The following is a 17,999-nucleotide window of genomic DNA, read 5'->3' on the forward strand; positions in this document are numbered from 1 at the left end:
ATTTTGTTGACATATGGATTGATTGTTAATTTAAACAGATGCAATCTCTCCCCCACCTCGCCACCCTTTTGGAGGTTTAGTCAATTCATTTCTGACCTTTCAAAGAACTAATTTAGAGGTAATCTTTGGAGGCCATTTTTATATTTTCAAACACCCTAAAATTTAAAAAGTACATTGGTAATTTAAATAATGCACTTAATTGACTAATGCTTTAAAATAGTGGGTTTTTATGGTTCCTTATTGTGTCAAATTGTTCCAGAACAAACCTCGCTGAAAACCACATAGCAGTTCCCCAATAGGCCTCATAAACATGCCTCAAACATAAACAGCAAATTCAGTCTCCTCAGTAATAAGATTATGTTGTCAAGAGAAAGCCTAAACAAAAAATAAAATAAAACAAACAAAAATTTTTTTTCCAGCTGGGACAATTTCCAGCAGGTTTCCCCACATTTGCAAACATCACAGAAATAAATCCTGTATTGGATAGCAGAGAGCACCCGTTAAATTGGTTGCATACCATGATAATCACACCAGAGTATACTAATCTCCATCAGCTTGTGATCAATTGGCATTTCTTTTTTTTTTTTTTTTTTTTTTTTTTTTGACACGGAGTCTCGCTCTGTCGCCCAGGCTGGAGTGCAGTGGCCGGATCTCAGCTCACTGCAAGCTCCGCCTCCCGGGTTTACGGCATTCTCTCGCCTCAGCCTCCCGAGTAGCTGGGACTACAGGCGCCCGCCATCTCGCCCGGCTAATTTTTTGTATTTTTTTAGTAGAGACGGGGTTTCACCTTGTTAGCCAGGATGGTCTCGATCTCCTGACCTCGTGATCCGCCCGTCTCGGCCTCCCAAAGTGCTGGGATTACAGGCTTGAGCCACCGCGCCCGGCCTCAATTGGCATTTCTGTGTTCCATAGCCCATGTGGTATTTTAACCCTTACCAACTCTTCTAAAAATGGGTGCTTGAAAATGTGGCTAATACATTCACCCCTACCAGTGGAAAAGTAATTCAGAGCTCTGAGAGCCAATGTCAAAGCTTGCAATGCCTTAAAAGTATGGCTTCTCTGCAGTATAACATCTTGAAATACAATTCAATGTGGAAACTGTCATTAGGGACTGATTCTGAGGTCACTTCATAAACAGAAACATTTCCTACTCCTCCAAGTCACAGGCAGAACCTCCTGAAATCTCCTTTCCTTTTGCTTACTGTAGAAGATTTTATAATTACTATGGCTTTTGAAATTGAATGTATAAAATGGAGTTGGCTTTCCAGTAGCTTCTCAGTAACATTTGTTGTTGTTGTTGTTGTTGTTGTTGAAAGAAGATTCTAGAATCTTCTTTCGAGGTTCTGAATTCTAAGACAAAATGTGATCCCAAACTAGTTATCTCCAGGAGAAATACACTGAGGAAGATAAATTTTGCACAATTTCAACTCAAAATAAAAAAGGTACTTTAGAAGATTAATGTAATCTAGTGAATTGCTAGCACATTGAGAAAACTGTATTAACAGAGGCACAAGCATGTAGCGACTGATATGCACACATGTACTGTAAGTAGATATGTAGGTCCATGAGTACTTGAATTGAGCATATAAGTGTGTGTTGTTTGTGACGTAAATCATATTTATATTTGTTTGGAAACTGGCTGGTTACAAAGTGCTTTGTATACATTCTACCATTTATTGCAGTTGTGGGGAAGCACTGCACATGTTATTAGGTGATTGTAGACCATCACTGCAGGGTTATGAGAGGATATCTAGAAAGATATGCATTCAGGGCCGGGCGCGGTGGCTTAGGCCTGTAATCCCAGCACTTTGGGAGGCCGAGACGGGCGGATCACGAGGTCAGGAGATCGAGACCATCCTAGCTAACACAGTGAAACCCCGTCTCTACTAAAAAAAATACAAAAAACTAGCCGGGCGAGGTGGTGGGCGACTGTAGTCCCAGCTACTCGGGAGGCTGAGGGAGGAGAATGGCGTAAACCCGGGAGGCGGAGCTTGCAGTGAGCTGAGATTCGGCCACTGCACTCCAGCCCGGGCCACAGAGCGAGACTCCGTCTCAAAAAAAAAAAAAAAAAAAGAAGATATGCATTCGAATAACCCTAGGGATTAACTGTAGAGTCCGTGGTTCCAGGTATCCTCTACAATAATTTCTGGCCATAGACTGGTTAATACTATAGGTGTAACCATGATAGGGGTCCTAGGAATATGACAAACTGGCCCCAAACTGGAAGAATTCCTTTTTGAGATAGAAAGCAGAATTTTGAAATTAAGTAGGCTTTGGGAGATATTCTGGGATTGACACAGAACATGGTGGTGTTAAAATTTCAGAAGAGTCAAGTAAGCCCCTTTCCAATGATCCAGGTGACCCAGGTAGGTGGGTTCCTTAGTAGTCAAGAACATATCTTCTGCCAAGCGTGGTGGCTCATGGCTGTAATATCAGCACTTTTTAAAGGCTGAGGTGGGTGTATCACCTCAGGTCAGGAGTTCGAGACCAGCCTGGTCAACATGGTGAAACCCTGTGTCTACTAAAAATAAAAAAATTAGCCAGACCTGTAATCCCAGCTACTTGAGATGCTGAGGCAGGAGAATCGCTTGAACCTGGGAGGTGGAGGTTGCAGTGAGCTGAGATTGCACCACTGCACTCCAGCCTGGGTGACAGGCAGACTCGGCTTAAAAAAAAAAAAAAAAAAGAACCTATCTTCATTTTGTGAACATATTTGCTTTTTCTTCAAGAGGAGCTTGGAAGTGATCAGGTTGTACTGAACTAGGGAGGACAGGTGTGTTTGCCCGAAAGCTGCATCTGTACAGCAGCTCACTCTTTAATTGGATTGTACATGAACTTGGAGTGGTTTGGGATTGGCTACAAGCCTTTCCTTGAGCTGCTCCTGGTTGTCTTTGACATTCATTTTAATCTGATTTCTTTTTTTTTTTTTTTGGAGGGTGGATGGAGAGAAGAGGCTGGTGTACAGTTCTGACTTGGCAGTGGGTTGTTAACTGCATGTTTGTCATTTCACTCAGTGAAAGCCCCGAGTATTGTCCTGCTCTCCAGGAGGGAGGTGTGCTGGCTACTGCCATAGACAAGTTATTCAGCATCATTCAGAATTGCTTAGTTGCTTCCCAGTCCTCTCCTCTCTTCTACCCTATTCTTGTCTGTGTCCGTGGCTATAACAAGGGGGGAATATTAATGCACATGACCAAAGCTCTCTGGAAGGTGAGAGAACCATAGTCTTTAAAAGTCATTTGGTCCAATTGTCTTATATTTCAGATGGTGAGACAGAATCTCAGACAGCTGGACTAATTTTGAATACGTTCACGTGGCTAGTATGCAGAGTTAGGACCTCCAGTCTCAATGAACTTTCCCTAAATTGCCTGCAAAGGGTGTGTGGTTGGGGTGGGGGTGAGAGAGGGGTTAGATGATAATGAAAGTTCACAAGATGTCTCCTCTCAAGGCAACGAAGAAAGAGCTAAACACTGAATTTTCCTGTCCCCATATTGTTCAAATAATTTTTCTTGCTAGTTTGGTCTACTTCTATCTGTTTTAATGATGTATTGGACAGTTACTTCTAAATGGAATGCCTACCTGTATTTGATACAGGTTCTATCACAGGACACAGGAAATATATAGCAAGAGTTAAGTTCTATTCTCTGCACCATTTCTGCATGGGTAGTTAGATGTGCATAATAGATTTAAACAGTGTAAGATATTTATCCTTAAAAGCATATGCCATTAAAGGTGCTGCTTTAAGACCAAAGCATCTTCTTGGGGTTCTTAATAAGCCACAATTGAAACACCACCACTTTGAATAGAATTCTGCAAAATAAAACACTACTAGTAAAATCTTCTGTATTTTTATGTAGCCTTACTAGAATGAGGTAGTACATTACAGGGACTAGATTGCTTTTAGGCCAATACCTCTTTGTAATCTCCTTTAACTATTAACACTCAGTTTCTGTAATAGGTGAATTTTTTAAAAAGAGATTTATATTTATTTATAATGCTTAACATTTCACGTTCTATAAATAGAACACAAAAGCAATATGAAAATAAGTCTATGTTAAAGACTATACAAGAAGAGATCAATTAATTCACATTTCATTGTCTTTATCTGGAGAGAAAATTACTGAATAGAAGAGCAAACCAAGGTAATGTTTGTAAAAGGCAATGTATACCCTTAGCATTGTAGCTAATTTGATGGATGTTTTACATATAAAAAAGCATGTTGTTTGGCTGTTTGAATTGTCTTGTTATCTGGGATCTTGTAGATACACTGTCAATCACTTCCAGCTTAAATAAGCTTTCATTAAGAGTATTAGTCCTGCAGAGTTCCCCAACTCATCTGAGCTCGTTAGTGGTGGAGCAAAGACAAGATGTTCTGCTTTCCTTTTCTGCATGTCTTGAACCTGGGAGGTGGAGGTTGCAGTGAGCTGAGATTGCACCACTGCACTCCAGCCTGGGTGACAGGCATCTTTTAGCTAGCTTCCTCTCCTTGCCACCAACCACTGCAAAATTTTATCCCTAAAGATATAACACATCCATCATGCCAGCCTGAAGTAAAATGCCAGCTAAACCCAGTTAATATTGCTGTCTAAATATTAATTTTCAGCTTACTTGTTGCCATTCTTTTATTTCATGGCTTATTTTTCCTACAGTTTTAGAAAAACCCAAGAATGTAACTCCTGAAATGTTTCATGGTTTTCTGTTTGCTTATCCACATTTTATTCCCCTCAAAAGTAGGGGAATAAAACATTCCTGATAAGAGATGTGGCTCAGGTTGATCAATACCTGCCATCTCCCTCACCTCCAGAAGAATGTGGTAGCATCCTGCCCAGAACGTATTCTATAGGATGTGGTGAATTGCCATGACTGTTCATTTTCATGGTATCTCCTAGATGGTGAGGGCAGAAACCTTGTTCTGCTCTTCCTGAGTGTATGGCACATTTCAAAAAGAGGTATTTGAAGAAATGCCCGGCAGTCTAGGACAGTGACTTAACATTAACCCTAGAATTCAAGTTTTATCACGTAACTAACTCTGTATCCTAGGAACATCACTCACTGTTTCAGACTCTCAATTTCTTCATCAGCACAATGAAATGGTTTCTTCACTGCACACCTGAAGGAATTGGTGTGAGCCTCAAAATCACTAAAATGCGTGAAAGGATTTTCTACATTTTTTCCATATATCAAACATTATCATGAGGGGCCTTAACCTAGGAATTTTGTAGTTTCGTTGGTGAACTTTCAGTAAGACAAGTTTGGTTTTCGGGAGAATATTCCTGACTCTGCTAATATTCAAAAATTGACTTTTTGGGATCTGCATGCAGTTGCTTATACAGTTGTGTTATGGTTCTTACATGCATGTTTTTATCAAACATTTTAAACTCTTGCTATCTATTCTATATGGACTGACCTAAAAACTGGTTTTTAAAAGCGATCTGCTTTTGAGATGACCCCATATCAGAAGCATAATGACCTAGTTGCACACATTTCATTATTCTCTTAGAATCCAGAGGAAGCAGATCAGGACTTCCGGTAGCCAACGATGATGTTAAATTTTTTTTTGGTGTGACATAATCTCAAATTCACCCAGTTGGGATGTGGCAAAATCCGATTTTCAGTTTTATATGCATAGGGTTTTTTTCTATGGCAAGTTGCCACCAACCAGATTGGTTTAGATGCCCATTTATCAAATCAAGTCAAAATGACAGCGTGCGTGCGTACTCTGAAAGCTCCAGTTTGCAGCCCCTGGAAGGAGGTCAGGTAGGCAGCAAACACCAAACCTGTTTTGCTGTGAGAATAGCAGTCAGCTTGGGAGGAGCTGCCATTGGTGGGAGGAAATACAGTATAATGGTTAGAAGAATGAGTTTTGATGTTACTCAGTTATGGGCTCATATGTGTTCTTTGTTTTTTACAAGTTATATAACTTCTAAGCCTCGATTTTTCCATCAGTAAAATAAATACACAAATACTTACATAACAGGCATAATGGGATTGTTATGAGGATTAAAATAGGACATTGCTCATCACAGTGTAGGTGCTCGATCAAAGGTAATTATATTTGCAATAACCAGTGATATTAAGTAATAGTCAATTAAAATATCAGTTATATTATTAATAATAATGGTGCTTACACATGATAGGTATTGTACTAAGAACTCATAAATATTAACTCATTTATTCCACACACACAGATAAAGACTGTTACTGCCCTGGGTTGACAACTGAGACTCAGAGAAGTTAAGTGAATTGTTTAAGGGAAAAGGCACAATTGAGTTTTGAACAAAGGCACTTTGACTCCAGAAGCAGAGTTCTTAGCCACCACACTATACCACAGATGCCTTCCTGCCCCGTGATACTGTCAAGGATTTAATATTTTAGTGAAATGAATGTCAATGTTTTGGATGGTGCAGGAAAGACAGGAAAGACACTATTGTGGCTCTTCATAGGTACCTAGATTCAACACTCATAGAATGTGTTTGTGTCCACTAGGTGGCATTGCTGTTTTAACGAAATGTGAACCAAGCCAATATTTAGGCTTAGGGGTCTGCTAAATTTGAGAGCACTGGCAGGACGGTACATTTGGATCCCTAAATGTCTGATGAAAAAATCCTCCAATATTTGAAACATATTTAAAGATATCTAAAGACTAGAGGTTGAAACAATTGAGAAAATTATATGTGAGTTTATTTTGCATGTCAGTGTCTGTGCGGAATATCTGGATAAATTTTGAGATTCTCTAGTCTGGTTCTATCAGTTCACAGGATAGACTCAGGGTCAGAGGGGAAAAATGACTTGTTCAGGGTAACCCAGACCTGATGGTTTGGCTGTAGTTCTCTTTCCATAATATTTCCTGTGGTTGCTAAATCATAAAAAAATTATGATTTATGAATTCTTAGAAGACTCCCCTTTTGAATACAGGGCAGAAGATTGCTCCACTGTTGCGAGTTTTTGTTTTATAAGGATTCAAACATGTCTCCCAAATTAATAGTAGACTCAGGAACTTAGATATTAAGTAGTATAAATGCAAAGGAAGGTGCCTTTTCCCTCTTGAAAAGATCGAATGACTGTTTTAAATGACCATCCCTATTAGTTGACAATGCAGTTTATGAATTGAGACCCATGGAAGGTAGCAGGTTAACAGAGGAGTGGAGGGACTCTGGAATCAGACTGTCTGAGGTGAACCCTGGCTCTGTCATTTAGTAACTATAGGACTCTGGGAAATTATGAGACATCTCTAAGCCTTGGTTTCAGCATCTGTATAACAGAAATATTCTTTTAATTTATCTTTTAAGATGTTCATGAAAAATAAATGTGTGAAGGGCCCATGATATAGTAGAAACAAAGTTAAGGATGACAGTAATAATTGAATATTTTTGTTATTATAGTTGATTTTTTTTTTTTTGAGACGGAGTCTTGCTCTGTCGCCCAGGCTGGAGTGCAGTGGCTGGATCTCAGCTCACTGCAAGCTCCGCCTCCCGGGTTGACGCCATTCTCCTGCCTCAGCCTCCCGAGTAGCTGGGACTACAGGCGCCCGCCACCTCGCCCAGCTAGTTTTTTGTATTTTTTAGTAGAGACGGGGTTTCACCTTGTTAGCCAGGATGGTCTCGATCTCCTGACCTCGTGATCCGCCCGTCTCGGCCTCCCAAAGTGCTGGGATTACATGCTTGAGCCACCGCGCCCAGCCCCGATTTTTTTTTTATGTCTCTCAGCTGTGAAAGTCATTACAGGTGCTTTGTCAACAATGTTACTCACTGTCACCTGCTGGATTGCTAAAAGGGAGAAACAACACTTCAGGTTTATAACTGTGTACCATCGCTTCTTCCTCAACCAGATGGTACAAGTAGCCAAGAATATGGCCATGTATTTCATGATGTGTTCACAGCAGCTTAATTTAAAACACTTGTAGGCTTTAGGCTCCTATTTGCAGGTTAGACAGAGAAGGTGACTGAGCATGCAGCATAAAACAGTAATAGCTAAGAGTTATTTAGCACTTCCTGAGTGCCAAACATTGCTGTGTTTTACATGTATTAACTCGTTTAAGCTTTACAATGTCTCTGTGAGCTACAAACTCGTGCTTTCCCCCTTGTAAAGATGAAGGAACTGGGATTGAGAAACTTGCTCCAGCTTAAATAATAAGCCAAAGAGCCAGGATTTAAACTCAGGTAGCACAATTCTTAATCGCTCTGCTCCGCCACCTCTTTGGGTAACATGTCAAGAGCCCTCGAAGGTTCCTGAGCTCTAACCTGCTTTCTCCAGTACACTAAATATTGCAGTGAAGCCTGGGATCACATCGCCACTGTTTGCTTAGCTCTTCTAGGCTACTGTTAACATGCTACCCTGTTACCCAGGAGAGTAATGTGTTAAACCTACTTCGATATTTTTCTGGCAGTTAGTTGATGAGATTAACTGGTTAAACATTTAATAGACTCCTGTGTTTCATGGAGTAAAACAAAGCTGCAGCGGGTCAGAAGAGAGCTTGACTAAGACAGGGCACTCTTGAAGATCGCTCCTTAGGAATCGGAGGAAAGAGGATCAGCTTTCTGATGCAATCATGCCTGTGACTAGCTTATTTGTTACTCTCATGTTCCGTAACATTCCAGACTACACTCTTTTCATTGCTGTAATTCAGAATCCCATATGGAATTCTTGAATTCAGATTTACAAGAGCCTTGGCGGTCTTCTGGTCTGTCGCCCTGACTTCACCAAGAAGGAAGCTGAGATACTGTTTGCTTAAAGTTTGTCCCCATTTATCTTAGAGGAAGAGTTGGGCCCCTGTTCGTTTGGTTATTCCACACTGTTTCTATATCCTTCAGCAATTTCACTTTGAATAGCATCAACTTTGAATACATGCCGAAATTTCCCTGTTTATACCAATAACATTTTTCCTTCAGTGAGAACCCAAATTCAACAGATAGCATCTGTTCTTTACAGATAGCATCTTTCTATTTATAATTTCTTCTTTCTTCCTTTGCTTGAAATAAACTTTTATGGGGCGGGGAAAAATGACATTTATTAGAATATATTTTAAAATAAATTTGTTTTCTCAGTAGAAGCTGTGAATCCAAGTAATTCCATTTAAATCTAAGAAAATGACCATATTAAATAGGACCAAGGTAAATTCAAAGCAGAATCTCAGAAAAAGCCACTGGGAGGAGACTTCCACTTACCGATTTCAGTCATGGTTATCCCTGGTGCTAACTGCCCATTGTTGAAAGAGCTATAGGTAAACAAGTTGGGTACCGATGTGAGGTCGTAGATAGGTTCTTGCTTTATCTGTTTGATTCCAGTCATGTCAAGTCCTGACTGATCAGGGGACGGTTGACCGGAATCGACATTGTAATAACCCTCAGACTTGGGCAGGTCAATGACGTGCCCGTTGGCATAAGTGCCGCTGGTCTCGTTGTTCAGGTTGCTCAGGCCGTTGCTAATGCTGCTGCTGTACACCCTGGCAAGGGCTTCTGCCTCCCCACTCTGCTGCTGCCGCTGTTCCTGCAGCCGCTGCTGGTGCTTCTGCACCTCAGCATACAGGCTGTCCCTTTGCTTCTTGGACATCCTCCCAAACTTCACAGCTGGGTTGGAGAGAAAAGCAGAAAACAGCACTTGTGGTTATCATTCGTGTTAACCACCTCAGGTACAATGGGTCATGGGATGGTTGTGCCTTCAACATCAGATGCACACATGTCTAGCACCATCACTTAAGAACCCATTCATTTCCACTCCGCATCTGGGGAAAGGTTGTATTCAGAGGGTTCCTGTCTTGGTTTATGCCCACAGTGAGAAATAAATCTAAGCCAGGAAGAAATAGAAAAACTTATTATATTTTTCTCATTGCCATGAAGTTAGAAAGCATGTTTTCCTCTTTTTTTCTTACCTGTGAAAAAAAATCGCAAAAAACCGAAATATTGAATACCAAAAAAACCAAATACCAAATTAGCAATAGAACCCACTATTAAAATGTTAACCAACTAACTTTTATTCATTAGGATTACTAGATCACTAGATTGGATCCTAGTATTTCACTTTCAAATCTATTTTCTGTTTTCTTTCTTAAATTTCTTTTTACTTTTTACAATAATTTTCTTTAAGAGACAGGGTCTTGCTCTGTTGCCCAGGCTGGAGTGCAATGGCATGATCATAGCTCACTGAAACCTCAGGCTCCTGGGCTCAAGCAATCCTCCTGCCTCAGCCTCCTGAGTAGCTAGGACTACAGGTGCATGCCACCAGGTCCAGCTATTTTTTTTTTTTTTTAATTTTTGTAGAGATGGGGCCTTACTACAGTGTCCAGGCTGATCTTGAACTCCTGGCCTCAAGCAAGCCTCCTGTTTCGGCCTCCCAAAGTGCTGGGATTACAGATGTGAGCCACTGCACCCGGTCAGGTCGATTTTCTAAATAGTGTGTTGGGTAAGACCAAAGGCATGGGGCTGGGTAATAAACATAATTTTAACTGACAGCATCATTTGCTTTCAGTTGGCTTTTGGGATAAAATGATAAGAATCTTTGGAAAATAGCAATTTGGGGCATCTGATGCCCAGCAAGTGATCAAAACAGTAACTATCTTTTCTCATTCTACCACTCCCAAGTTTTATTTTTCCTATCTCTTCTGGCAATATTCTCAGGCAGTCTGAGGAAAAAGAAGGAAGAAGTGCTGCAAGTAGTCACAGAGTAATATCAAGGTGCTTTCATTTCAATGTGTTGTTTCTTCAGATACTTAACCTCCTGAACTGTTGTGAATATTGACATTTCTCCTCACAGGTTGTCAACTGCCTTTTTAGGATGTGAACATCCTGAGTCACAGGACTACCTTCTCTGAATTATCTAGCATTGTTCAGCTCATGTTAATAGTGGGGGCTATGGCAAACTTGGAGACTCCTGTCTGAGTTTCTGTTTTCTATTCTTTTGTGATGGTATGCCCACCACCTCTTGGTATTAGGAGCTCAGAGAATGGAGAAAGAAGGAAATGGAGTTTAGAAAAAGACTCAGTTCCTGGATTCAATCACAAGGGTTGATGCTCTTCTGAGAATATCTAAATGGTGAAGTGCTTAAGAACTATCTAGCACAAAGGGAACACAGAAGAGATTCCCACGGTCTGAAAGAGATGCCATTCACCCTTCTCCTCCAATATTCTTCCAAAATTCATTTTCTTTTTCCATTGGGTACAGAGCTACCATATTTATCTGAGCATAGGCTGATCAGAGTGGAGACTGTACTTCCCCATCCCCCTCACTGGCAGGTGTGTAGGTGATTAAGTTCTGATTCACGGGAAGTAAATGGAAGTGTCGCATTCACTTGTGGGTATTGGGGCATGTTTTCCTCCTTCTTGCCTGCTGGATTGTGGATGCGAGGGCTTGGCTTGAAGAAGCCAAACTCTTTCTGTATCTTCTTAATCCTTCTTAAAAACCTACATTCTGGGGCCAGGCGCTGTGGCTCACACTCCTAATCCCAGCACTTTGGGAGGCCAAGGCGGGCAGATCACGTGGTCAGGAGATCGAGCTCATCCTGGCTAACATGGTGAAACCCCGTCTCTACTAAAAATACACACACAAACACACACAATTAGCCGGGTGTGGTGGTATGTGCTTGTAGTCCCGGCTACTGGGGAGGCTGAGGCAGAAGAATCCCTTGAACCTGGCAGGCGGAAGTTGCAGTGAGCCGAAAGAAGTTGCAGTGAGCCGAGACTGAGCCACTGCACTCCAGCCTGGGCAACAGAGGGAGACTCCATCTCAAAACACAAAACACAACACAACACAACAAACAAACAAAAAAACCGTACATTCTGGCTTTCTGATGCTGCCTAAGTAGGAAAACGAAGTGATAATTATCTAGTAATTTTTTCTGTGTGAAGACAAACAATCTGACTCATTCAGACTAAACTCCCCTTTCCATCTTAGTGGTTGGTTTTATATGGTCTTGAATTATTTAGATCATTGTATTTAATTTTGTTTGTAGAGACACTACCTTTATTAGATTCTGATTCTCAGAGACAAATTTATTTGCTTACTAATTGAGGTGACATTTCCGGTTTGTCTATGTACCGAATTCTACAGTAACTTGTAGGGCAAGCTTCCTCTGTATCTTTATATCTTTCTAAGCAATTTATTACATATTATTCTCTAGGGGAAAAACACCTTTTGTATAGGAAAAAATAAACAACTATAAATATCGATTCAGAAAGAACTTCCCCTTCTCCCCCAGGAAAGGAGAGCTCTGTATTTGCTGCCCCTCTGCCCTTTGTGTTTGGGTAGGTTCAGAATAGCTCTTTGTTGTAGAGTCGTGGAAGTGAATACAAGGTTTGTATCCATTGCTATAGATCAGGATTTTTTGTTTTAGCTAGGGTAGATCTACTTTCTGATTTATTTTAGTATAGTAATTTTGCATTTTATTGGTTTGAAATTTATAGGAATTAAAGACTGAGAATAAGAAACTCTTCTAACATAAATACAGAAATGTGTTTTTTTTTTTAAACTCTTTTTCCATTTAATCCTGCTTTAGATTTCTGTTTACCTATATTTAGGTGAAATATACTTTGTGGAGGACTGGTTGCATTAATGACCCTGATTCCTCTTATCTATTTCTTTCCATGCCCTTCCACATGTCAGTTTGCAGTGCTCTTTCATTCTTTGCAGGCATCCTGCCCAGGGTCATGTGACCTACTGTGGACCAATGGAATATTGACAAATGTGACACAGCAGAGACTTGAAAAAGGCTTGTGTAATTGTGGACCTCACCATGACAAGGACATGCCTGAGCTATCTTGCTGGAGGATAAACTTGCTGGGGGATATGTGAAGCAGAGCCAAATCTCCTTGGTCATACCAGGCAATGCCATCTACAATCAGCAGAGCCATAGAACTGACCTGCTGCTGATGGACGCAGAAATCTGCTGTTAACTACAGACATCATAATCACAAGCTAACAATGTCAAAAGAGTATGTTGTGAAGACCTCTGCCACAGTTAACATCTAAAAACTCAACAAAGAAAAGCTCTGCATTTTTTACAAAATTGACTTATCAGGTCACTGAGCAACTGAAATATTTTCAAAGAAGCAACTTAAAACTACTACATTTTAGAGTTATTTCAGGTGTAATCCTAAATCAAAGACTTCACTGACAATGACTCTAATACTATTCTATGATTAATTTTCCATTTATTTCAGAAACATTGATGAGTCAGTGTTTCAGTTTTATGCCCCTTCTTACAATAACAGTGGTGACAAATTTGGGAAAAAATTACAGTACATGGCCAAAATAAACCCACTGACTTTCTTAACATAATTCATGTTCACTATTTGTAAATACATTTGTTGAATGCATAGAACTATTTTAACAAAGGCCATGTTAATATTTCAAATATTAGCATTCTTCTTATCACTACATATTAATCAGACTGCCATATATTTTAACTGTTTGCCCCTCTCAAACTTGAATTATTCTGTTAATGACATTCACTTGACTGTAAAGACAGCCTCTTGTTAAACTGCTACCTCTTGAAGAAACCAGCACAATTTTGTATACATTGCAAGTGCTTTATAAATATTCAACGATGATGGTATTTGCTTATGATATGCTCTTAACCCTCCTTTTGATCCCATAATAGCAAAGAACAATTTTATGTGAAAGTATCGGAAATTATTTTATATTTATTTGAATTGTGGTATTCTAAACGGAATGGAAGTTTTTGATATTTGAAAAATAAAGTCATAGCTCCTTCAAAGATTTCTATTTACATAACACAAGAACATGTGTTTTTGGTTTCAAGAGAGCCCAACTGACTATCATCTATGACTTTCTATAAATTTCTAAAATTATTTTATCTACTACCTTTGGTTGTAAAGTTCTCTATATTTACATTTTGCTGCTTACCAGTGAAACTGGTCTTAATTTAACTCTTTTCAGCTTCAGAGATGTGCCTCTTCTGCCACGCTTTTTTTTAGTGCTGTAGGCTTTGTATTAGAAGTCTGATTCAATCTACCGAAGCCTATTCATTATTTTAAAATCCCTCTCTTCTCCTTCCTCTTTTTCTCCAACAGAACTCCCTGTGATGTTGAAATGTTCTCTGTGCTTTCCAATATGGTAGCTGCAAGCTGCATGCTCCTAATGAACACTTGAACTATAGCTAGTGTGACTGAATAACTGAATTTTAAATTTTATTTAATTTAAATTCATTTACATTTAAATTATTTATATAGTGACATGTGGATTGGGCAATGCAGTTCTGGATAGAAGAAGCTTAATCTGTGAAACCTGTCCTTTTAGGGCAATTTCTGTCTTTTTGTAGAGACATGCCACTCGGGAGGACATATTCTAGTGAGTATCAATTTGTAGTAGCACAATTGGAAAGTTATCCTGAAGATTCCTTTGTAAAGGGTGTAGGAAAAAGAAAAAAAAATAAAATGATAGAGAAGATTCAGTGGGCTTATGCATGCTACCACTTCACACACAGACACACACACCCATGCACACATGCCTTTACCTTTTTATACACATAAAGACACAAATATGTGTATTCCAAGTGGATTTGATTTTTGATTATTTGCTTAAGCTAAATTTGAACAAATTCATTATTGATAAATTTGATGACTACTGATATATTTTCGATAGCTAATACACCAATATAGCAGTGAAATTTCAGGAGAGAATGAAAATCCAGTGTTTTCAACAGTTATTTTAAGCTGTCTCCTAGTGGCCACAGTAAACAGCCAGGTATGGTGAAATAAACATTCTTGGAGCCTAATTGACAGAGAGCAAATGCATATAGCAAAATGAAGATGCCACTTTATCTCTGAGGGAAGCAGGGGGCTGTAGAAAGCAGTTAGGTATGAGGGCATCTCACTTTGGCTATTGGTACAATTTCTAAAGCACTTTAAAAATGCTTGCTGAATCAGAAGAAGGTAGGGATTCTTCTGATTCAGAAATAACCTTGCCTTTCATTCTTGACTCCTTACTAGACATAGGTAATCAACCATAATTTCAGGGCTTTTGAATCATTCAATACTACATACTAGGCAATACTTATCAATAGGAGAGAAAACCTATTCGGCTTCCCTGGTATTAGCATAATTTACTTGGCATGAGGCACCCATTCTAATCAAGGTTCAGACCAAACTTTCTCTGTGTGATATAGTGAAGAGGCAGCTTTTTCTCTTATAGAGAATCATTTGTTTTCTCTTCTGCTTGAGCCCTTTCTTCTCCAGATTCCCCACCCCACCCACACCCCTGACCATTTCTCCTCATGATAAATTTCACATAAGATGTGCTTAGGAGGCATTTTTGAAGATGTCCCAGACAGCCTCAGGATTGTCTCTGGACCTAAAGTTGAAATGAATCATTATTCTTAATCCTCAGTGTCCTTAGACATTACATTGCTTTTATTTGCATAGAGGTTTATGTGCTGCAATGAATTCCTTCCTCATTGAGAATAAATTGTGGCTCTGTCAAATGACCCTCCCATCCTCCTGACACATTTCTTTTATGTTACGGGATTCAGACCGTCTAGATTTTGTGGGCCGATGTCACTAAATCTGCTGAATCTGCCTTGGGTCATATATTCATCTCTTGCCCATAATTCTGTTCACCAGCACAGACACAGACTTGCCCTTCCAGAAAGATACTTCCTTTTAGTGTAGGAAGAAGTAACAAAACCAACACTCTATGGCTTATCTCTTTGCGCAATTATTAATGGGGCTTTTGGACACTGTGAATTAATGTGTTACCTACTACCATATGGTAGAAATGAAGTGCAAAATCATCAACTCAGATTCCCATATAATTATACCAAGTAAGTATCTGAAACTACTCAATCCTCTCTCTTAATTTGTTTGCCTTGATTATACAGAAGTATCCATTGCTATAAATTTATCTTAGGAGTAAATATATGTGGTTAGTGAGTCAAGTAAAACAAATAAAACAAAAAAGTCAGTTAATAGAAACATTTTGGAAACCTCATCTCTGTAGCTTTAGAAGCTACCTATAAACTGAAGCGTTTCAGGTCAGATTCTTTGTGTGTTTTTTTGGTCAAATTTATTTTATAGGTGTACTTTTGTGCCGGATAAATTTAGATGGATTGGGAATTAGAGAAAAGGTAAAGAATCTAATCACTCATGAAATCCCTTTATGCTAAATGCATGCCAATTATTCACATCTTTTTAAAACTTGGAAGTTTCTTGTTTTGTGTGCGTCTATACAGCCTTGAATTTCACCAGAGGGAGTGCGACCAGATGCGCAGAATCCACAGTGATCGACATAAAAAGAGAAGCTGTCGGGGCATTGTCTATGTCTTAGGCTCTAGGTAGAAGGGATTTCCATCGTTCATTCAATAAACATTTAGGTGTGTGCTTTTAAGCAGAGCCTGATGTTTTAGTGGGAACAAGACAGAAATGCCCCCAGGACTCAGGGCCGCTCACTGTATGACACAGGGGTGATGTGTCCAATGTCAACAGGGAAAGAATTACTTTGGATGAATGACTGCAAATGGAAACAAAGCTAGGTGAAATTCTTCGTTCATCTTGTTTGAGTTCATTTGTCCTCTTCCATTACTCTAAGATGTTCCCTCGGGAAACCAAGCAATTCAGTGTGGGTAGGCGTGAAGTTGGAGCGCAGATGGTATCATATTCTGAGGAGGACATCACCTACACAGCCCTTCCAAGACTTGGACTTCGCTCTAGTCTTTGGAAACTTCATTATGGGCTCAGATAGTCCAGTTCCTCCTCTGGGTAGCTATGAGCAGCCAGCAGGACTTCCAGGCTTCCCATAGAAGCATATGCCATTCCTTAGTGTCTCCACACAGTAATCAAGCCCAGTCAGACCTACCCAGTGAACATACTCGGATGTGGTCCTTGTTTGCTTAGGACTTTCGGGCATTATCTCTGAAAGCCTCATGTCCCAGGAAATCCCTCATTTGCAGGCAAACCTAGACAGATGGTCACCTTCAACCTAGGCCTATGTGGCTTCTGCTAAACCCAGTTAGCACAAATTGCTCCATGAGCTATGGTAAAGTCTTTGTTTTCTTCTTATTTCATAGGCAATGCTCTCTTTTTGTATATTCTTACTTTTCCTTTTAATGCACTACCAGCACGATGATTTTCTTTTCTTCTTATCCCCAATTCCCTCGTCTAGAATTCTTCCAGCAGCTTAAATAGACTCCAGCAAAGCATCCATTTGAAAGGGCTTAAGTAAGAAACAGGAATGTAATGCCTTACCATCTCTTGACATTCCCAGGGCAAGACACTTCTGCAGTCGGCAGTGTTGGCAACGGTTTCTGTTGGTTCTGTCAATTAAACAGTTTCTCTGCCTTGGGCAGGAATAAGAGGCATTGTTCTGCTGGCTCCTCCTAAAGAATCCCTTGAGGGAAAAAGAGAAGGGGAGAGAAACAGATTTATAAGAAGGGAAACAGAGAACATTAACATATACATTTGCTACATTTTCTGCAGTGCACATAACTGAGTTTAATTTTTAAAGCTCTTTGGATACCTCTTCTCGTATGGCTTGCAGATATTTCTGCTGGAGAAAATAGATGCTATCTGCAGAGATATGAGGGTATCATTCATTTACCCATTCACTCATTCATTCATTCCTTGAATAAATGTTTGCTAAAGACATTTGCAGTTGTGCTGTTCTATGCAGAAATAAACAGAAGTTTCTGTCCCACAAAGAGCAGCGGGGAAGGAGTAGCAAAGGAGAGTGCTAAACCAAACATGACAGAACTTGGTGGGGACAATCACATAGGCTTGTATCAAGTGCTGTGGTGGTGAGGAACTTGAGGTATTGGTAAGAAAAAGCAACACTGAGGAGTATGTGCTACTGTTTTCTTAGTTTCTAAGATGTGGTTTCCCCCACCATAAACTTTTTGAATTTGGCTAGAATGCAGCTGAAAAGTGTTTTATTTTTCTACCTTTTTGAGGTGTCTTGCTATGTTGTTCATGCTAGAGTGCAGTGACTATTTGCAGGCAGGATCATAGTGTACTGCGGCCTCAAACTCCTAGACTCAAGTGATCCTCCTGCCTCAACCTA

At 39.8% G+C, this 17,999-nt stretch overlaps 1 protein-coding gene across 1 annotated transcript in view; it reads right to left on the reverse strand.

The window, feature by feature from the left end:
- Nucleotides 1-17,999, reverse strand: part of RORB (RAR related orphan receptor B) — a 194,865-nt gene that overhangs the window by 39,928 nt on the left and 136,938 nt on the right. The window contains exons 3-4 of the mRNA XM_033237092.1: nucleotides 17,189-17,330; nucleotides 9,162-9,563 (exon numbers count right to left, since the gene is read on the reverse strand). Of these exons, the coding sequence (XP_033092983.1) occupies nucleotides 9,162-9,563; nucleotides 17,189-17,330 (544 nt within the window). The remainder of the gene's footprint in view (nucleotides 1-9,161; nucleotides 9,564-17,188; nucleotides 17,331-17,999) is intronic.

Source organism: Trachypithecus francoisi, unplaced genomic scaffold (assembly GCF_009764315.1).
Source record: "Trachypithecus francoisi isolate TF-2019V2 unplaced genomic scaffold, Tfra_2.0 Lachesis_group16, whole genome shotgun sequence".
Lineage (NCBI taxonomy): Eukaryota > Metazoa > Chordata > Mammalia > Primates > Cercopithecidae > Trachypithecus > Trachypithecus francoisi.